This window comes from Sturnira hondurensis, unplaced genomic scaffold (genome assembly GCF_014824575.4).
Source record: "Sturnira hondurensis isolate 20B ecotype Veracruz unplaced genomic scaffold, ASM1482457v3 Scaffold0014615, whole genome shotgun sequence".
Lineage (NCBI taxonomy): Eukaryota > Metazoa > Chordata > Mammalia > Chiroptera > Phyllostomidae > Sturnira > Sturnira hondurensis.
This window is the reverse complement of record NW_028087246.1, coordinates 1,783,394-1,805,244: the sequence shown is the minus strand read 5'-3', so window position 1 is coordinate 1,805,244 and position 21,851 is coordinate 1,783,394. Positions and strand designations below refer to the sequence as shown.

Below are 21,851 nucleotides of genomic sequence, written 5' to 3'. Positions count from 1 at the left end.
AGTTCTGTTTGTTTTTTTGTTTTTAAATTGGTTTTGTCCTTCTTTTGGTTGCACAGGGAGGCACAGTGTGTCTATCTACACCTCCATCTTGGCCGGAAGTCTGTCTTAATCTCTTCTTATGAGGACACCAGTCATAGTGGAGGCCACACTAGTGACTTCACTTTAACTTAATTAACTCTTTAAAGACTCGGTCTTCACAACAGTCTGATTCTGAGGTACCAAGGGTTCTAATTTTAACATATGAATGGGGTTGGGGCACGATTTAGCCCTAACACTATGTGCTGTTAATTCCTAGACTGGCTCTTCTGTGTTGACAATAATTATAGCAGGGAAAAAAGTCCCTAAGCACAGCCGGAAAGATAGGTCGAGATCTAAAGAGAAATGCCTCCCCCACACAAGCCAAAGTCCCGGCTTCCACGTTCCCCAAACAAGTACACTTTGCCGGGCCTGCGGCCCCCGCTTCTCCCTGAGGACAGACAGGAACTTCACCCTGGTCTCTCGGGTGACACAGCTGAGTTGACAAATAGGAATATGAAAGGAGAGAGAAGCAACACGAACACAAAGAGTCCATTTTTTTTCCCTGAATGAATTTCTACTTCTACAGAAAGTAAAGATGCGGAGGGGGGCCATCTCTAGCACACCCACCTTCACACACTGAGCCCTGCTCACTCGGCCCTCCCGTGGCACCTCTGCCGGGAAGCCCGCCCCAATTCCTCTCTATTCCTGTGCTGTTTTCTTCATAACACTCAACACTCTTGGGGATCATCGCATTTATTTACCTGATTGGTTTTCTCTCCTTCCACTGGAGCACGAGGTGAAGAGAACCAGTGGGGCTCTGTCTGTCCTGGTTTGCCTCTGAATCCTCACAGAACCCACTGGTAACACGCCCTCCCCCATCAATAGGTGTTGACTGGATGAACAAGTAGCTGCTACATTTTTATGAGTTGATTTCATATGCATCTTCCAGCAAATTGTATTTTGCTGAATCTAAAGTGTTGAAAATGTTTTGCCTTCCTTCAGGAGAGGTGGTGACTCCAACAGCTGGCAGGGAAGGAAAATCCAGGGAGGTGATAAGATGATTTTTTTTTAAAGATTTTATTTGTTTATCTTTAGAGAAAGGGGGAGGGAGGGAGAAAGAGAAGGAGAGAAACATCAGTGTGTGGTTGCCTCCCGCACACCTCCAACTGGGGACCCGGTCCGCAACGCAGGTATGTGCTGGGACTGGGAATCAAACCAGCGACCCCTTGCTCTGCAGTCTGGCTCTCAATCCACTGAGCCATACCAGCCAGGCCTGATAATAGGATATTGACGCAGCTGCAAGGGGGCGACCCCGAGTCACTGGGAGCGGCCAGAGGCAGGTGGACCCTGAGCCTGGCCACCACTGGGCTCCAACAGGTACGAGGGGCCTCCTGCTGCCCACTGCCACCTCCAAGTTCTCCATCGCCAAACGAGCCCCTCACTCTTTCCAGGTACCCCGGCTGCAGGAAGAGCAGCCCGGCCTGCGATGGTGTCCCCGGGAAGAAATATGGAATGCCTAGGAATTGATTTCGTGCCCTGTGTAAAGGAAGGCACGAAACTTTACCAGGGACCATAAAGCTGAAAGTAAATGGAGAGAGAACCCAAATTCCTGGACAGGAATACCGACTCTCCCCCAAACTAAAGAGAATCCAGTAAAAATCCCAATAGGTTTTTGCAGACAAATGGAAAAATCATTCTAAAAGTTGTCTTGAGAAGGCACTGAATTACAATTGCCAAGAACTTTAAAAGTAACTCCTAACAATTACAATGTTCTGCATATATAACAATGCTGGGAGAAAATACTGGGGAGTATATAAGTTTAAAGAAGAGAGAGTCTAAGTGTACAGGCACAGAAGAAATTATAGTGGAAAATTTGAAGCCCTTATGTATGAAAACTGTCCATGGATGCAATAAAAAAAAAGGTAGGTGTCAAAATGGAAAGATACTAGTGAGTTCTGATGCACAAAGCTAATCTTCTTAAGGGACAAAAGCTCTTCTCTGTTTTTGTGGAGATAGACACACAAATAGAAACACTGGGAAAGGATACAGGCAGGCCTGATGGGGTAGGATCTGGAGGCCCCTGGCCAGGCCTTACTGTGAATGAACTTCACCCCTGTGGGGTTTATTCTGAAGAACTGGGAAATCAGCAGGTTTTAGGCAGAGGCAGGGCATGGTCTGATTGTGGTTTCAAGTTCACCCCCTGGCGGCTGCAGGGAACACCGACTTTGCGGGGTTTGGAGAGACCACCGTTCAAAGGTCCAGGTGGAAGACCACCTGACACGGTCCAGGTGAGAGGATGACGTGGACCAACGTGGGGACAGTGGTCCAGTCTGAATAGACTTCGGAGACAGAGCTCAGGGGACTTGCTGGTGGATTCGGTGTGGGGTGTACGACAGAGAGGTGACAAGGATGCCCACGAATATGAGAGAATTTTTAATTGTGCCAGGTGAATTCGATTTATATTGCTGCGGTAACGTATTGTTTTAGTGGCAACAGGAGTTCCTTACCTCGGAGTTCTGTAAGTCAACAGTGCAGGAGGTCCCTGCTGCTGGTCTCACAAGGTGAAAAACAAGATGGCCGGCATGAGCTCCTAACCTAGAGGCTCTGGGTGGGGCGTGGGGCAGTGCACTCCAGGCTCCCTCAAGTTTTTGGCAGAATTCAGGTGTGTGGTGGTAGGACTGAGGTCTCCGTTTTCTTGGCGTCAGCTTTGGAACGTCTCAGCGCGTCAAGGGCCGGGGGTGCCTTGTCACAGTGCCCGTCCCCTATCCACACGCCCACAAACGATACCTCTCAGAATTCTCTGCCACATTTCTCTCCCTCCAGGCAGAGAAGCTTCTCTGCTTTTAGGGGATCCTGGGAGCACTCAGACAATCCAGAACAATCCAGAACAATCTCCCTAATCTCCCTAATTTTAAGGTTCATAAGCTTAATACTTTCTGTAAAGTTCCTTTCACCGTACAAGATTACGAATTCACAGATCCCAAAGATTAGGGCATGTATATCTGGGGGGAGTGGTGGGAAGAGGCATTCTGCCTGCCTAGCACATGATAAAATGCGGAAATTAAAGAGGAGAAAAACAGGCTGTTAATCAGGGTTTCTCAACCTCAACACAATTGACATTTTAGACTGGACAGTTCTTTGTCATGGGTACTGCCCTATATGCACTGGAGGGTGTTCAGCAGCAGCAGTTCTGGCTTCTGACCACTAGAGGCCAGTAGCACCCACCAACCCCGCCAACCCAAGTCCTGGCACACATTGCAAAATGTGAGGAACACAACACACATAATTCATATATACAGTAAAAAATATTGGAGGAAATATAACAGAGTATTTTAGTGTTTTTCGTGGGCATTCTCATAATATTCTATTTTCTTTATTCTTTTCAAGTTTGAATAGCTATTACTATTAAGCATTATTTTGCCAAGCAATTTCTCCCCCAATAGATTTTCAAACCTGAAATCTGTGTCTTTATTCCTAGAAGTTCTACTTGCTGGCACTTCACTGTTCTTCTAATGTACCATTGAATTTCTGTATCTCTGTTCATGACTAACATTATTATGTTTCTCTCATTTGTCAGGTTTTCGTGTCAGAATACACAGTCTATGCCTAAAGTGAACTGAAACGTCAATAGGACAAGCTGTCCTTTTCGTCTGAAAGAACTTCCCAGTTAAGTGGTCCGGCCATTCAGAGCCATTGTTTGAGGTAATTGCGTGAGAACTTCTTTCAGTAACTTCCTTGATTACAGGGCATTATGATTTTCTGTTTCTTCTTGAGTCCATTTTGGCCATTTATACTTTTCCATAAAACCATCCACTTTGGAATATTTGTGTGTACTAGATATGACTGTATATACTACATCATAATTTGTAATATCCACCTTATGTATATGTACATCTTCTTTCTCCTATTAATATTTTCTCTCTTATTGATTAGATGTTCCACAATTTGCCTCTTTCTCCTGATTTTTCAGAGGAACTGTCTCTTCAATCTCTTCACTACAGTTTTCAGGTACAGCCATCATGGGACACAGCAAGGGAGTTCCCCAAATGTTCTAAAGAAAGAACCCCCGGGGGGCCCAGCAATCCCACTCCTGGGCACACCGTGTGCAAAGCAAATGAAGTCCGTGTCTTGAAAAGACGGGGGCAGTCCCACGATCGCTGCGACATTGTCCACAGCGGCCACGCTGTGGGAGCAGCCTATGCCCTATTGACAGAGGAGTGTGTGCACACAGTGGGGTACGCACTTACTTAGTCATAAAAAAGGACAAAACCCTGCCATTTGTGACAACATGGATGAACCTGGAGGACATCTTCCTGAGTGAAAGCAACCAGACAAAGAAAGACAACCGTATCACCCCATTTCTAGGTGGGATCCCAAGTGGTCGAACTCATAGAAACAGAGAGTTGGGGGGTGGTGGCCACAGGCTAGTGGACCAAGGAAACGAGGAGAGGCTGGTCAGAGGGGGGCAGACTTGAAGGCACAAGGCAAGCTGAGTTCTGGGGAGTGGACTGGGCTCTGAGGGCAGTGGCTCCACCCTTGTCTGAGGGCGTTGAGTTTCCAGCACACCCCCCCCCACACTGACTCCCCCAAGGCTCAGTTATAACTGCAAGTCCCAAAGCACCAATGCTGTGCATTGTAATAGACAGACATCCTCTGAGAACAGTCCTCAACTACGCAGTTTGGAGAAAGGTGAACACATGCAAAAGTTCACATCTGGGGCTTGGCTTTTAAAATGAATGGCTGTGGTGGGGGCAGGGTGGATTCCAGGAGACCTTCCCACTGGGGCCAATCCCCTCCTCATCTTGGTTAATGGGGAGGGGGAGGGGGAGGAGTCGCGGGAGAGGGTGTGGCCCAGCAGCCCAAAGGCACCCCAAGTAAGATGAGGAGGAAGAAGCAGGGGGCAGTGCGGACAGAAGCCAGATCCAGCTAGGACAAATATGGGTAGGAATGGGAACATGGAGACCGCATTTTCTAGAAGTTTGGCCAAGAAGAAAATGAGAGAAATCTGGTGGGTAACAAGTGCAGGGGACAGGGAGCAAAGGAAGTGTTTTGTTTTCTTCCAAGGTTAATACAAGCATGTTTTACAGCTGATGGGAAGGGGGACCTGATGCACAAGCAGAGCGCCATGCTGGGTTGGGGGTGGGGGATGACCCAGGCCTTCAGGTATCTGAGATGATGGGGGAGGTGGCATCTTCACCAAGAAGGTAGGATGGGTCTGAGAGAAAAGCAAAGACCAAAGATGTCTTCTCCAAACTGAGGGGCCAGGAGGGACCACCATGGCCACAAGGGCAGCTGCTGGTGCGGGCAGCTCTGCCTCCGGCATGAGGGGGTTCTCACAGGATGGCTTCCAGACTCTCTGCGAGGAAAGCGGGGCACTCTGCTGCTGAGGAGCAGGCCGTCTGGAGAGGACAGGAAGGCAGCAGGAGTGTGGATGGAGCGGAGAGAGCAGTAGTCCTCGAACTTGAGTGCGCAGCAGAACCCCGAGGACTTGTCAAAAAGCAGAGCCTTCCCCAAGTTCACCAATAAGGTCGTCTGTCTTCCTCTCGAGTCCCCGGGTGCTGGCATGCTGCTGGTCAGGGTCCTCACTTTGAGGATGACTTTGAGAACAAAGCCACACTCACTCATTGCTTAGCTCCAAAGGCCACCATTCGCATAGGCTGACCAGTGGAGGAGGTGGCCCGCTGGTTCCCAAGGGCACGATGGTGTCGCCTTCCCCAGCGGCACCTGAGCAGGCCCTGGGACTAAAGAGATGAGCAGGAGGCGCTCATCACTTGGGTAAAAGGACAGAGGACACGGACTGGCTGCGGCTGAAATGCCGGACAAGGCCACCCAGCCCAGCTTGCTCCTCCCCCACCCAGTGTGCTTCCCATGTCCCCGTCACCCATCCACACCCTATCTTTCCAGCTCCTGCCTAGATCTGGCATCTTCCATGGGGCCTTGGCTGCTCCTCCCAGAAGAACCTTGTGTGATTCTTCTTACCTGAACCCACAAAACTGAGTGTGTGGTGTTCACCTCACGCAGCCTCAGGACCCCGTGGGCTATTGACTGGCGACCCTGTGTCCCACCAGCTCCAAGACTGTGTTTTGTAAATAAGACACACGGTTGCTTTAGGTATAGGGGGGGAGATCACTCCTAATTTTAATCGTAAAAGACTCTTGAGTTCAGAGATGCTAAGATACGAAAAGCTGTGCGTCACGGAATCCGCACGCTGGATCCTTGAGCATCGACCAGCGCAGCAGTCCCGTGTGGGCCGGAAGCCCCAGGAGTCCCAAGGCTCGCCTTGGAAGTCTGCAAGGTCAGACCCATTTTTGCAATAACACTAAGATATTATTTCCATTTTCACTCTTTTTCTCTCATTAGTGGAATTTTCTAGAAGCGGCATGACCTACGGTGACATTCCTTTGACAGCTAATGAAATAGGCGTTCTCTTGTGTTTTAAGTTTTTCTGAGTTTTATTTCTACTTAGTCAATGTTGCTAGACATACCTCATAAATCAGAGCTCTTTGAGGTCCTGAGACCAGGAAGTTTAGGAATCACTGCGGTAGGCCTGGCCCTTGGCTGGTGCGGGGGCCCAAGGCCAAGGCTAAGGAAAGGCGCACACGGTGCCTAGGGTGCACAGGGTAGGGGTCTTAATCCAGACCCGAGGGTTCAGGGAAGGCCTCCCGGAGAAGGCAGGTCCGTGTGTCAACTTCAGGAACACGGGTGCTGCAGGCAGATGGCCCTGCCTTGCCCGCCAGCGATCTGCCCCTCGCTGGCTCGGTGACGACTCGGGTTTGGTCCTCCTTGTTTCTGGCACAAGGTCATGGGAAGGTCTGGGGGCTGGAACGAAAATGGGAGGAGATGACATACGGGAGAGAATTTGGCAGATGGAGGGATAAACGCACTCAGGCCCTTGGTTGCTGGGTCTTGGGCTTTCTGCCACATGCTTGGCACATAGGGTCACTTAGGAAACCAATTCTCAGCACAGGAGTAAGTGTTGGAGGTGGAAATCTAACCGAGGGCTGGGAGCTTTGCTTCTCCCCAATCAAGATTCACCCCAGAGGTCAACAGCACCTCCTCTCTGGTCCTCATCCACACCACATTCCTCTTGGCCTCCTCCAAATCTTCTTCTTCTATCCCCCCACTCTCTTCCCCATGCCCCAGGCCAGTGGCCTTCACAGCTTCTTCCTTCTGGATTTGCCCATCCTCAAGGCTGCATCTCAGGTTCATCTAAGACCTGAGCTAGGATGTCGGGACTTCGAGTTTGCACCCGGGGCTCAAGGCAGCCAACCCAGACACCTCGGCAGGAGCTGTCAGTGGAGGGCTGGGCTGTCCTCAAACAGCTCTCAGGCTCCTCTGCCTTTCCAACCACACAGCCAGAGTGTTCAGCCCAAGGCTGTGTGTGGTTTGCTGGGCATTGTCCCCAGGCCAGCCTGAACCAGGGCATTTGACCCCAGCCTTTGGTGCCAAGAGATACATAAGAAGGCCCAATATCCTTGGTGCTTTGCAGGAGCAGAGTTTCAACTGGAAACCAAGCTTAAGGACAGCTGCCCTGTGGCTCCTCCCACCACACTTGGCAGGCTGCCTTGATTCCTCTACTCCCGGCCTCCTCTGCACGCATCTCAGGGACCCTCAGCCGGGTTTTTCGGAGATGAAGAATGAAGGAAGAAGGACAGGAGGTGTGGATGAATGCAAGATGCAGGATGCAAGTAAGCAGTTGCCTGGCCTTGCAGCCTCCTCCCAGGGCCGGGGACCAGGGAGAAACCAGAGCAGGGAGCTGGGAGTCCGTACAGTGGAGGCTCTGAGTGTCCCAAGAGGAGTGTGCGAAGTGGCGTGGGGCGGGGAGTCAGCCTGGGAACTCGTCTAGAACTTGCGTTTGCCTACCAAATACAGTTTTAACAGACTGCGTTCTGGGGACTCTGGTCTTGGAGAGGGAGCTGAAAGGGATATAACTTGGAAGAGGGCTGAGTCCATGCCTGGATGGATGATGGAGTGGGTGAATGAGTAAATGAGTGAACCTCAGTCCTCCCCAGGTTGAAGCCCCACGCCCGGCAGGGGTCACTGCTCACCCAGCGGGCGGGAAGGGGGCGCAGGCGCAGCGGGCGCCAAGGCACCCCCCTGTTGGGGGCGGTGGCGTGGGGGCTGGAGGTGGGGTTAGAGAAAGGGACGCGAGCGGGATCCAAACTTCCGGTGCCTGCAGAGTGCGGAGCGCGGCTGCACGGAGAGGCGGCACCAGCTGAGGCTGCACCAGCAGAGCCTGCAGGGCGGACCCGCGGCCCGGAGCAGCCATGGTGAAGATCAGCTTCCAGCCCGCCGTGGCCGGCATAAAGGGCGACAAGGCCGACAAGGCTTCTGCCGCGACAGCGGCCCCGGCGCCCGGCCCGGCCGCTGAGATTCTGCTGACCCCGGCTCGGGTGAGAGGGGCAGAAGTTCGAGGAACATTGGTGGTGGGGGGTTGTGTCTGGTTCCAGTCAAGGGGGAGGGGCAGAGAGTCGAGTCCCCAGGTGGGGGATGGGAGGAAGGTTGAACGTAGTTTCTCCAAAGTGGGGCGGTGGGTCGTGATGGATGGGGAAGGGCGGGGAAGGGGGGGGGCCGGGGGGTTGGTGCCAACGTTGGGAGGAGGACTACTGATTTCATCCCAAACAGGGGGCTGCCTGGGGCCGAGGGTGCGCTGCTGCTCTGTACCTGCACTGGAGGGTCAGAAAGTGGTGAAAGACAAAGTGGAAATAAACCAGAACCCTCCTGGCCATACGTCCGGGGTTCGGGGTTCCAGGTTCCAGGTTCGGGGTTTCGAGGCTGGGTGCCCGGATTTCACCCACTCCGTGTCCCCTCCCTCTTCCTTCCTCTCCTCCTCGCTCAGGCTGCCCCCTCCATCCGCGGGGAGACTCCCCCAGTGCGCGGGTGCCCTCCTGCACCCTGGGCGCGCTTTGTGCGGGACGGCCTGGGTGCACACGGCTCCTCTGGCGCCCCCTCCCCCCGCACCAGGCGCCTGGGGAGAGAAGGCATTTCCGCCGTGGAAAACTGAGCGGTGTGAAGTCTGACCAGGGAAGGGCCTGGAGGGGACAGGAAGGGACAGGACGCGTGGCGCAGGCAGGGAGGCGATGGGGGGAGGAGTTGCCAGCCAGGCTTTCTAGTGTCCGCGCAAACATGTCTGTGCAATGTCGCCCACAACAGTCTTCGGGAGCACCAAGGTCCCCCGGCCCCCATCGAGACGGGACATCGAAGAAAAATCTTTGTCCACTCCCTCCCTCTCCCTGGGGCTGGCTTCTGAGGACTCCTCCTCAGCGCCAAGACCCTTCCGGAAGTTATGGCTCAGATAAACCTCGCCCCACCCCCCCATGATAGGACCTGCAGGGGAATACCAGTGCCTTGCAAGAGGGGGCTCTGGAGAGGGGCCTAAGACACTGGCGTCGTATCCTGAGTGCGTCATGTGAAGAGCCTGGGTGACCTCCCCTGCCCTGCTGTGGTCACCGCAGCATCAGCGACTGCCTGGGCTGGGTTGGGGGTTGCTGTGAGCCCCCACCAGAGCAGCTCCATCTTTATCTGATGCTTGGATGGGGAGGGGCACTCCATATTTAAAGACTGGTCTGCAGCTTTAAAAGTTTCCAAGGGACTCTTCTCAAGCCTCCTTCCCCCCCCCCCCCGCCCCCCAGCCCCCCCCCCCTGCTCAGTCTTGGAGAGGCAGGGATGGGGGGCCCAAGGCAGCATTCTTGAGGCCTGAGAGGACTCGCCAGGGCCTTGGGTGTTCCATCTTGGCTCTGCCGAAATCGGGGTCTTGGGAGAAGTTCACTTCTGAGAGCCTCTTGTGACCTCGCCTGGCCAGTGGGCACATTTCCCACGTCCTGTGTCTATGGCGTGAGCAGAGCCGGCGCCAGCATTTGCAGATGCAGCCAAGGATAGAGCGTCAGCCATGTACGGGGTGGGGTGGGGGGCCTGAAGGGGAGGCCTGTGGGATGGGCAGGCCGGTTGGGAGGTCCTTGGAGCTGCTTCATCAAGACTAGGCGTTTGGGTTTTGTACCACTTCGGTGGGGACGCAGAGGAAAGCCTATTAGGAGGTCTCTTCCTGCTGGGGGTGACTCTAGACTCCTTCCTGGTTCCTGAACTGGACTCAGCAATAAGATTCAGAGCCGAGGAGGGACCGTTGGAGGAACAGATGAGTTTGCAAATGCCTCTCAGTGGCGAGGCGAGCCACCCTCTGGCCACTGCGCTAAGATGCCCACCTGCGTGCAGGCACAGGGCCCCAGAGGCCACAGCAGCAGCAGCAGCACCCTGACAGCAGGCTGCCCCTGCCTCTGAACGGAAACCAAAACACAAGGAGGATTTTTGTCTCGGGACCTGCTACTGGAAGGAAGTACCTCAGTGGGCCGGGAAGGGGTGGGGGTTGGGAGCCCAGCTGGGCCTCCAGCTGCCCACTCTCCCCACATGGTGTTTGCCTCTGAGATAATGAGAATCTTGCGCTGATGGGAAGGAAGCACACCCTCTTGGCACCTTCTGGCCACGTTATTCTTAACTGGTGAGAGGGAGCCATGGGGGCCCTGGAGGAGGATTGAAATCTGACACCTTCAGGAGAGTGTGTATGTTAGTGAACTTGGCCAGCCCTGCCCCTCTCGGCCCCGTCCCCTCTCCCCCAATCTGCCTGTGTCCACCCATAGATACACGCTCAGGAGTGGGCCTGTAGGGACTCGACCCAGCTTGGGGGCTGCAGGAGGAAAGCAGCATGGTCAATGCGTCATCTCATCTCCGTGCTGTAATTTTCGCTTTGGCTTCTGCCTTTGATTAATGGCCCCTGTGTCACTCCCTCCCCAGCCTGCATACCTGAGAATCAGATTTCACCTTCTGTGCCCTGGCCTCGGGCCCCTGGCAGGGGGGAGCTGGGTCTCCCACGAGGTTGAGGGAGGGTCCGTGCCAGCCAGAAGGGTGGATGTAGCCAGACTTGGAGTCCTCCTGCCCCTTGCTTGCTCCAATACCCACAGGCCCTGAGGGCTGGGATGAAAGGACCTTCTTGACAAGGCAGTCCTCAGCCGGGCTGGCCGCCCAGCAGCGTGGGGACTTGGGGCTGTCCTACTCCTGGCCTGCCTGGGGCCTTCCCAGAGGGGCTTTGTCAGCTACAGCGTTTCTGCTTTCTTTTCTATTCCTCCCAGCCTGGCCTGGCATGTTCGAGGCTGTGTGCACAGTGCCAGGGAGAACAAGTCTTTCTTAGTGACAAAAAAAGAAAAAGAAAAATGTTTATGATGAAATCACAGGGCCTCTGCCCCAGGAGAGCTCCCCCAGCAGCCTCGTCCCTGGAACCTCCCCTTGATAGAGCAGAATGGAAGAGAGAATCCACCCAGACCAGGCAAGCAGAGCAGAGGGCTGTGCCGGAGTGCCCTGGGGGGGGGGGGGGGGCGCCCACCCTTCTCCTTGCCCGCCTGCACCTGGGTGCTGCTGGGCCACATGACAGGAAATGGGGTTCCACTAATACAAATTTGAAATGGGGTTCCAGTGTTAGCAAAGTCAGGAGCCCTGTAGACATGTACCCCAGCAATGTCTGTACATCTGAACAGAGATCTGCGTGCTGCAGGGGGGTTGGGGGGTTGGGGCTGAGGGTAGCTGCCTGTTCTCCCCACACCCTCTCAGGCCTTTTCTCTCTCACGCATAGGCGAACACCAACACACACACACTGGCACCCTTGTCTCTGTGATCTGCAGTCTAGGAAAGAAAGAGGCTGGGGAGCCATGGGTCCCGGCCCACAGTGAGCACAGTCTGGGACCCTGATGCCCTCCTGCAGCCGCAGCCGTAGCTTAAGCGGCTTGCTGTTCATTTGGACATTGCCACCGAGGGGGTGCAGCTGGGGCGCAGCTGGGGCGCTGCGAGGGTCTGCTGAGTTTCTGCTCCATTTGGCCAGGTTCCCCGACTGTTGCAGCCCTGGCTTTGCTAAGTCAGTTAATGAGCACCACTGTGGGGCTGCGGGAAGCCAGCGGGCGGAGGCCCAGGCCCCTCTCATGGGCCCCCACAGGGCTGGCTCACGTGCCCCACAAGAGTACACAGCCAGGCACTTTGCTCAGAAAGCCCAGTTGCCATGGAAACAGTATGCAGTATTTTCCTACGTTCTAAATAGAAGCCCCCAAATGCCTGGCTGTGGGTAATGGCTTCACGTGTGGGGGACTGTGTTTTCCTGGGTCTCCAGTGTGACTGAGGAAGCAGCTTGGGGGCTTCCAGAAGCAGGCCCTGGCTGTCTTGCTGAATGAGCTAGGCAACCAGGGATCCCAAGGGCAAGGCTCCAGGTTGTGGCCCAGGCTGATGGCACTCCCCAGGGTCTCTGTCCCGTTGCTAGTGCCCAGTGTGAGAGGTCCGTGAAGAACAGGCCAGGGCTCCGGAGTTGGAGCCTTGGTCTCGCCTGTGTCGTGTGGAGCCTGAGAAGCAGTTACAGGGTTGGGGCAGGACTCATCCCCACCTCCCCCGCCGCGCCTCCCCCCGACCCGTGTGGGCTCTTTTCGTCAGGAATCGGGGATGTCAGTGGTTTCCCCTCTGCCCCGTGACAGCCTCTGGTTCCGCTTTTCTTCCAACCGATGCTCGGCCATGATGCTTCCGTGGGTTTGGCCCCTGCAGGCTGGAGAAGGGTGGGGTGGGGAGCAGAGCAGAGCGTGGACCCCAGGTGTGCACCGGCAGGTGCCAACAGAGGTATTTGTCCACCGCACATCCAGGGAAGGTGAGGGATCCCCAACCTTCAAAGTGACCCCCACAGGAGGGACATGGAGGGCACAGGGCTGAGTCAGGGGTGCTGGCTGAAGGATGAGTCCTCCTCAGCCACCCGCCATGGGCGGTGAAGCCGCATAAGCCCCCCTCCTCTGTCCTCTGTCCTCTCCGAGCACCTCTCCCCACCTCCCTCTCCTTGGAAACACCTGACCCAGCCAGAAGCAGAAAGGCGGCTCTGTTGGGCCTCGCCTTGATGGTGCGCTTTGTGGGCCAGGCCCTCATAGCCCAGGGCAGGGACTGTGCTGCTGGTTTCTTAAGCAAGCTTGCTGCTCCGGTTTTCCTGCAGGGAAGCACGTGAGCCTGACAACCCCCCCATATACGCACACACATAGCCTCCACCAACAGCTGCCCTGGTGGTTGGTGGCCCTAAAAAGGAAGAATTTGGCTGATAAAGATCAGCTGTTTTTATCTAGCACTCTATGCTTCACCAAGAGTTTTCAGGTTCTTTTGTCTCCTATAATCCCCCCAAAGTCCTCTTCAGGACAAAACTCTGTGAGGAGGCGGCCTGGCCTGTTCACATTTCACGGGAGATCCGAGCCCTGGAGGGGGAGGGGCAGCTGCAGCTAGCCCGATGCTGGATCCAGCCCCTGTGGGGCCTGGGGCCCTTCTCAACACTGGGTCCCACAGCCCCACTGCCCCACTAAATGCAGATGTGGTTCCAGAAGTCCAGGGCTCACAGCTGGCACCAGCGGCCTGGCCTGCTGTCTGGGTGGATCAGCCTGCCTTAGGACCTGCTCCCAACCGCTGGAGCCCCCTGCGGTGGCTTGTTCCTTGTGAGCGGCTGGCAGAGCTTGGCTCTGGAGCCGCCCACCTGCCCCGCTCCTGGGAGCCCACTGGGAAGTGGGAGCCCTCGCACAGGGCCTTGTGGGCAGCGACCAAGTGTGCTGTGGCCGAGGTCAGTGCCTTCGGGGAACCCCAGGGTGCCAAGAAGATGCCATCAGGGGTGGCTTCACAAACTTGCTTCTTGCTTCTCAGGCCTTAATCCCAGGATCCCCGCTGCAGGGCCAGGGTAGGGGGCAACCCCAGGCCTGCAGTGGGTCTGACCTCTGGGTCTGACCTCTGTCTCCGACCAGGGGAGCTCCTTGCAACACCAACAGGGCGGGGGCAGGAAGCGCAGGGGTACCTCTCCACTCTGTGGCACACCCCATGGCTGCGGTGGCCTGGTGAGGGATGTGCCCAGGGAGTGGGAGCGTCCTCAAGGCCCTTACTGCCATCCCCAGGCAGGGAGACATCAGCCCCTCTGATGAGACCCCCCTCTGAGGCCCAGGCCACATCCCCCCATGTGTGCTGAGCCAGGGGCCGAGTTTGGGGGGACCTGAGGGACACGGCAGGCGTGAGCCCCATCCCTGCCAGACTGGATCTCCTGTGCTGAGATGGGTCTGTCCTGCGTAACTTGGACCTGAACCGTGTCCCCAGCCTCCTGCCACCTGCGCAGGACGAAGGGAGGAAAGGCCTGGGCTCTGGGCTGCAGCTCCCACTCCTCCCCCACACTGGCCCAGTTCCGAGGGGACGGGAGGATGGGGGTCCTTGGCGCCGCCTCTGCCTCACCCTGGCAGTCTCTGGACCCCTGGGAGGAGGGTTGGATGGTGCCTGGGTTCGGGCAGGGTGGTAAGGAGGACAGGTGTAAAGATAGGAGGTGACTGAGGTCACACAGCTGGTTGAGAGATGGGTCACTGGGCCCCCCCAGTCCCAGTAAAGCCATGTCCCTTCATCCCCCACCCGCACGCCCGTGGCCTGGAGCAGGGTTAGGGTCAGGTCGGTTTGCCTCTTCCGGGTCGTCCCACAGCTCCTTGCCCGAGTGCCGCCCCGGCCCCCACTAGGGGTTCACCAGGGGCCTCCTGCCCTGGCCTCCCTGGCGGCCACTGCTGCTGCCACAGCCACGTCTCCCTCCTGGCACGGGAGCCCTGGCTTCCGGAAACCTCCATACCTGACCTTGCAGGCTCCGCTTCTGACAGCCTGCCCTGCGCTGCCGGTGGGGCCTGAATGAGGCCGTTGCTGTCCCGGGATGCTGCGCTCTGCGTGGCGTGGGTCTCAGGTCCCAGGCCCTATGGGCCTCCTGGAGCCCTGCGGGCTCCAGACTTAAGGTGGATCTTGTCACCCCAGTCTTGACTCCCCACTGCCCAGAGCACCCCAATTCCTGTGGATGGCTAGGCCTGGCCCAGTCACTAAGGCCACATCTGTGCCTCCTTCTATGTTTGAAAGATTAGACCGTGGTCACAGCTACTCTCGTGAAGGGGCCTCATGGTTCAGAGAACTCCAGGTGCACCTGCTGAGCCCCCGTGGGTCATTTTATGTGGTTTCATGGGGGGTCTCGGGCTCTGTGTGTGGAGGACCTGGGGTGAGCCTGAGACATCCCTTCCTCAGGCTCCGGGTGTCCCAAGCCCCCGTCCCTCCCTCCCTGCCCCCAAGGCTCCCTCCCAGCCAGCAGCATGGGGTCCCACATTGGAAAAGGGGTGGGAGGGTCCCAGGGTGCAGGACCCCCACCCTGCTGACCCTGCACTGCTGTCCACAGGAGGAGCGCCCCCCCTACCACCGCCACAAGAAGGGGGGCTCCGTGGGCAGCATCTGCTACCTGTCGATGGGCATGGTTGTGCTGCTCATGGGCCTGGTGTTCGCCTCCGTCTACATCTACAGATACTTCTTCCTTGCCCAGGTGAGGCCGGGCCAGGGGAGCGCTCTGAGAGGCATAGAGGGATGTGGGCCCGTTCGCAGTGAGTGTGGGCGCTGGCAGGAGAGGGCAGCAGGTGCAGTCAAGAGCCAGGGATTTGGGGTTTGTGAGAGGGGCAGCAGGAAGCCCTGGATCCTTGTCCCCCCAGGTGGGAGGGGTGCCTGGGCTAGCTCAGAACACCTGCATCCCCCTTCCCTGGGGCCTCCACGGGCTTAGGACTTCGGGCGCATCCCTAACAAGCACAGACCCTGGACGAGGGTCCTCACCCATTTCAGCAGACACACCTGAGGTCATCAGGAAAGTCTCCCAGCAGCACAGTCCACGTGGGTGAGCGAAGGTTGGAAGCTGGGCCTGTGTGGCCCACAGCCCCTTCCCACAGCGTCACCCTGGGCCTTTACCACCAGAAACTCGGATGATCCAGTGGACATCAGAACTCTGCAGTTAGAGTCCAAACCTGGTGCCTGTGCCTCACCCTTTAAGGGATTCCATTTCGAGTTTGGTTGCTGGGTTATAAAACGAGACAGGCAGAGGGTGGGTTTGCAGACAGACTCACCCCCACCTCCTGCGAAGGAGGGCCTGGCTGCACCGCGCCTCCAGCTCTCTGTGCACACAGCCAGTCCGGGCAGGAAGCTGGGCCCAGAGAACTGCTCCTGGCTCTCACGCTCAGCCCAGACCCGGGAGGGAGGCAGAGCCGCCAAGTTCTCAGAACTGAAAGTGGTTAAATTAAAGGTAGCTCAAAAGAAGAGCCGTAAGTGCAACAGGGGATCTCAGGGGGGTCAAAAGGCTGAGAATTGCCAGCCATTTGTGACCGAGGCGACCTCCCCTCACCCTCGCACTTTGGGCTTCTCCCTGGTCGTCTTTGCACAGTGGAAATTACTGAGGAGTTTCTACCCCCCGGGGCTTTCCCCTTGGAGCCTGCTGACCTTTCTTTTGTCCTCCCTGCCCTCCCTTCCCCCTCAGCCTGCTCTCCACTTGCTCCAGCTTCTCGCTTTCCTGTGGCCACAGCCCTTCCCTCGACCCACTCTGGCTTCTGGTCCCCTCTGTTCCCCGCCCCCACTCTAACCCGGGGTGCCCCGCACACCATGTTCCCAGGGGCTGGGGCACCTCCGAGCAGCCTCTGGCCCTGGGCCCTGGGGGCCCGTGGGATTCGCATGTGGTCCGGGGGACTTGCACAGAGACAAAGGGGGGTTCCGCCCATTTCAGGCCAGCAGTGTGGGAGCCCCCAAAAGTGGGTGTACTGGTGCACCGGCTACTCACTGGGCCTCAGTCAAGTCACACTGCCTCCCTTCCCTTACTGATGGAGGGATTACACTAGCCACTCAGACAGGGGACATGGTTTCTCATGGTTTGTCAAGGTTTCTCACCCGGGAAAGTGGGAGGGGCTTGTGTGAGGTTGGACACCCGCTGGAATCACAAGGGGCTGCCTCTCTGCTCCTCCCACACCTTTCCCCCAGGGCCTGCAGGGCCCCACAGCAGGGGCAGGAAAGAAGGGTGAGTGCCCTGTGGTGGGGGTGGAGCCACCACCCACCCCCGGGGCCCAGCTTGTCCTGTCCAAGCTCCTGTGTTTGCCTCTAAGGACCCTCCTGTCCACCTCAGGCTCCCTTTCAGGTGTCTGTCCCCCTGGGTCCTCCCCGTACAGGTCCCCCCCATTTCCCAAGTACAGACTTACAGACTCGGAAGTCAGAAGAAGCCTGAGGGAGCACCTCGTTTTACAGATGGGGAGACTGAGGCCCAGAGAGGTGGTGTCCCTGGGCAGTGGCAGTGCCAGCTCGCCCTCCCCAACTCCTCACATTTCTCATTTTATCTGCCTGTGAAATGTGTCTCGCAGCCCCACCCTTCCTGCGTCCCCAGGCCCTAGGAGGGGCAGGCTGTGTGACCCTCTGTCTGTCTCTCTCCTCCCGCCTTGCTCAGCTGGCCCGAGACAACTTCTTCCACTGCGGCGTCTTCTATGAGGACTCCCTGTCCTCCCAGGCCCACACTCGCATGGAGCTGGAGGAGGACGTGAAGATCTACCTCGAAGACAACTACGAGCGCATCAACGTGCCTGTGCCCCAGTTTGGTGGCGGCGACCCTGCCGACATCATCCACGACTTCCAGCGGGTGAGGCAGGCGGGGGCTGGGCAGGGGCGGGGAGAGGGCGGCCCTGGGGCCCGAGACCCACCTCCTGTCTGAGTCGGGAGAAGGAACAGGTGTGAAGGGAGAATCCCCTCCGTTGTACATCCTGGACCACACGCAGAGTTTTCTCAGTGGCGTCTATGACACAGCCAGGGTTTAGCTTGGTCAAGGCTTTAAAGATACTGCTTTTGTCGTACAGGGTGGGGCAAAAGTAAGTTTACTGTTGTGACAACACAAAGCACAGTCGGTCCGTATGTTATTATTCATCAACTATTGTGTTATTTTTTGTGCAAACAACTGTAACTTCTGCCCCACCTGTGGGGGTACGCAGCTGTCACTGAATGGGAACTGGCCGTAGGGTTTCTCCTCGCCACCGGACAGCTGCGGATGCTGGCTGCCCTAGGTCAGGCCCATGCCCCCTTCCACTGGAGCACCCCTGTGTCAACGTTTTATTGGGGTGTATGTGCCACGAAGAGGCCTGGGCTGGGCGGTTCTCACTGAGGGGCTCAGAGAGAGACCTCATGGCTTTGATGAAATGCACAGTGGGGACATTACCATGTTCAGCTCTGTAACCCTGCGAGTAGGACCCTTGTGACACCAGAGGGCTTTCGCAGTTGGTGTCTGTCATCTAGTAAGTGGAACTTCCCAGGAACCCAGGCTAGCAGAGGGGCAGAGGGAGGGAGGGCCACCCGGGTGTTCAGGGTGGTGGGGGCTCCCGCCTTTGCTGGCCAGAGGCCTCTCACAGCCCCACCTGGGCCAGGCGCTCACCCACAGGGCCTGACGTGACCCTTTTCTCTTCCCAGGGTCTGACCGCCTACCACGACATCTCCCTGGACAAGTGCTATGTCATCGAGCTCAACACCACCATCGTGCTGCCTCCTCGCAATTTCTGGGAGCTCCTCATGAACGTGAAGGTGAGCGGTGCTCTCAACTGCATCTTCCCCAGCCCACGCTCTAGTCTGTGCCCCAGCCCTCGCCCCAGTGGCCGTGCAGGGAGAGGCGAGGCCCTAAGGGTCCGAGGCCAGACCCACACGCACAGGATGCAGGATTCAGGGCAGTGCAGGCGTCTGCACTTGGCATGGCAGTATATGCTTGGGGACATTAGGAGGCCAAGCTGTGGGGCCTCTGCAGGAGGGAGAGGAGCATGTGTGCGTCTCAACGTCGGGGGGGACACAGCCGAGTGAGCAGAAGGGTGGTGACAAGGGGAGTGGGCAGTGAGCTCTTGGAGACCGTGGGTAGGGAGCCCCAGGCACTGACCGGCGCTGTGGCCACCCCCTTTGCAGAGAGGGACCTACCTGCCGCAGACGTACATCATCCAGGAGGAGATGGTGGTCACAGAGCATGTCAGCGACAAGGAGGCCCTGGGCTCCTTCATCCACCACCTGTGCAACGGGAAGGACACCTACCGGCTGCGGCGCCGGGCCACCCGGAGGCGTGAGTGGCCCCTGCCCCGGTCTCCGGACCACAGCCGCCCCAGCAGTGCCTGACCCGGAGCTGGAGACCCTCGGTCAGAGAGCTCAGATCTGAGAGAGCTCAGGTCTCGGCGGCAATGACAGCCGATGTTAACTGAGCACTTGCTGCATGCCAGGCACCATTCTATACTCTTTATGTCCTTAAAAAGTGTAGGTGATCGTCATCGTCCTCATTTTCACTGCCCCTTCTCAAGGTGAGGAAACTGGGTGCAGGGAGGTTGATTGGCAGCTCTGAAGCCCCACAGCAGGAGGAAGGCAGAGCCCAGCCTTCTGGCTCCGGCTCCTGGGCTCTCGGCCTCTTGCTGCACTTGCCTCTGGGTGAATCTGGGTTTGTTTTCCTGGACGTCCTTCCGCCCCCAGCTCTGAGGTTCCGCTCAGGCGCTGAGGCTGCTGGCTTTTGTGGCTGAGCCCGTTCTGGGCCAGGGCACAGGCCTCACTGGGGTTTCTCTGCCCCCTCCAGGGATCAACAAGCGTGGGGCCAAGAGCTGCAACGCCATCCGCCACTTCGAGAACACCTTCGTGGTGGAGACGCTCATCTGCGGGGCCGCGTGAGGCTCCGACCCCGCCGGGTCCCGCCCTGCCTCTCCTCTTTCCTCTTCCTGCCACTCTCTGCCCTGCCTCCTCCCCCCCTTAGCTTGTACTTTGGATGCTGTTCCATAGATGTGACATGTCTCCCATCCCTGTCCGGCCCTGCCCGCCTGCCTGTACCAGAGCCCAGACCTCTTGAGGCCCTCACCTCTGCTGACATCCGGGCCTGGGGGACAGAGAGGGCACCCCAGGGTGGTTTCGGCGACCTCTGTCTTGAAGTTGGTTCCTCCAGGGCCCAGCCCACAGCTGCACTGGCAGCCCTTGGGAAGGACTGGATTAAGGGGACAGGCACATGGGTGTCCTGGGCTAGGGGACAGGGTGTGGGGAGGGGTGTGGAGTGGGGTGGGAACCGTCTGCACAGTTGGGAAAGTCCCGTAGGGTTTTCCTTGGGATGGCACACTTCCTCCCGTGTGCCCATTCCCAGGGCTGGCTGAGGATGGGGGTGAGCCTGGGGAGGGACCCACTCAGAGCACAAGGGAAGGTGGCGGTCCTGGGGGGTCTCCCAGGACTCCAAACAGTGCCTTCAGCCCACCAGAGGGAGCTGGAGCTTGGAGGTGGGGATGGGTTCGTCAAGCACAATCGTTTTCCGAGTGGAACCAAAGAGGGAGGAGCCAGGGCCCCCAGCGCTGGCCCCCCAGGAGCACAAGTGGAGTCCCACAGCCACAGTGGAACAGGGCCCACCCGGGAGAACCGCGTCCCCCTGTCCCCATCGGGCTGAGCACAGCACTGCCCAGAGATGGGTGGAGGTCCTGCTGAGCAGGCCGGGGCTCCTTGCTTCCTCCGAGCTGAGAGCGGTTTCAGAGCGTGCTGCGGAGGGGAAGGAGAGCCGCCTGGTACTTGCACACCCTGCCTCCTCTCTGTTCTTAGCTTCCTCTGCTTTGAGGGAGTGCACCCTTTTTCCTTTGCCTCCTCACTTTTGCATGTTTTTACTGACCATTCGATATGCTACCCGTTCTGAGCCCGAGCCCTGAAGAGGAGGAAGGCTTCGATGCCTCCAGGGGGCCTAGGTGCTCTGGAGACAAAACTCTGAAACGCTTTGTATATTTTCTCAATTAGATCTCTTTTCAGAAGCATCTGTAGAATAATAAAAATCTTTGACTTCTGGCTTTGACTTACCAGTGGCAGGTGGGGGCGGGAAGCAGGGTGGGGGCACCCCATCCTGTGCACTCTGAGCTGTGCGGGGTGGGGGAGCAGAGAGGAGAAGCCAGCAGGCCTTAGGCAGACTCAGTTTACAGGTGAGGGGGGAGGAAAGGGCTCTCCACAAGCTTACCCACCTTGCCCAAAATCATGCAGCTTTTAGGTACCTACAAACCACCCCCAGGGTGATACACGGAAGATGACATCACTGCTACTCATTCTTAAGCACGAGGACAGTGTCATGTGCTCCAGTTTCTGGGCTTTAAGTAGCCGTGTTGGTGAATCGGAACTGAAGTCTGGTATGAGGCAGGTCCGTGTTCTACAGAAGGAAGAGGGAGGCCCACCCAGAGCCTGGGCCGACTGGGTGCTGGAGGTGGGGCTGGGGCCTGCTCCGGGGATGAGGACAGGTGCCCACACCTTTGGTCCCAGTCGCAGGCTCAGTAACCCTGTGAGGACTCAGCGCAGACACACCTGTTCTCAGTCTTGCAAAGACATCAGTCTAAACCCACTACAGTCACAAAGTGGCCGACAGCATTTGCACTCTCAGGTGTTGGGCGGGGCAAACCTCCATGGTTAAAGAGGTCATTGTAGCGGAGGAAGAGGTCACGTGATGGGGAGCCTGCAAGTTGACTTAAATTCAAGGAAGCTTAGTGGAGGACGTGTGGATTCTTTTTAATGGAACAACTGAGTAACTGTTTCAATAAACATTAACCTGGGTGCTACGTCCTTGTAACAAAACTCTAGGTGGATCAGTTTATAAGTATGAAATGAAGCCGTGAGAGGATTTAAAAGGTAATCTTGGAGGTGGAAAGACCTTCCTAAGCATGACATCCAACAGTAACTTGGACTACGAGGAACAGAATTTATATACAGCAAAATGCCGCGTCAAAAATGTATAAGCTACAACCTGGGGGAGGTGTTTCTGAAACACAGAATGTAATAGGCAAAGTTCTTAACATGAAAAATGAGCAACCCAATAGAGGGAAAGAACATAGGCAGGCAGGTCACAGAAATGACAAAGGGATCATTGCGAAAACATGCTACATAGAAAGTACAAAACAAGACTGGAGGAGGCACATTTTTGCAGGAAAGGTGTATGTACTTCAATGTGCACCAAATACTACGTGGAAGTCACTGGT

The 21,851-nt window shown here is 56.8% G+C and overlaps 1 protein-coding gene across 1 annotated transcript; it reads left to right on the top strand.

The window, feature by feature from the left end:
- The first annotated feature begins 8,180 nt into the window (after positions 1-8,180).
- Positions 8,181-20,677, top strand: ITM2C (integral membrane protein 2C). Its single transcript, XM_037063556.1, has 6 exons — positions 8,181-8,411; positions 15,245-15,385; positions 17,312-17,500; positions 18,319-18,429; positions 18,799-18,949; positions 19,448-20,677. Exons 1-6 carry the CDS (start codon positions 8,286-8,288, stop codon positions 19,537-19,539), a joined length of 810 nt encoding a protein of 269 aa, XP_036919451.1. The 5' UTR covers positions 8,181-8,285; the 3' UTR covers positions 19,540-20,677.
- The last annotated feature ends 1,174 nt before the right edge of the window (positions 20,678-21,851 follow it).

What these genes read in the sequence shown, in the direction of transcription:
- ITM2C (XM_037063556.1), top strand. Translation starts at nt 8,286, where the DNA reads ATGGTGAAGATCAGCTTCCAGCCCGCCGTGGCCGGCATAAAGGGCGAC. An exon ending in GATACTTCTTCCTTGCCCAG is followed by an intron (nt 15,386 to 17,311) that starts GTGAGGCCGGGC and finishes CGCCTTGCTCAG; the next exon opens with CTGGCCCGAGACAACTTCTT. An exon ending in TCATCCACGACTTCCAGCGG is followed by an intron (nt 17,501 to 18,318) that starts GTGAGGCAGGCG and finishes TTCTCTTCCCAG; the next exon opens with GGTCTGACCGCCTACCACGA.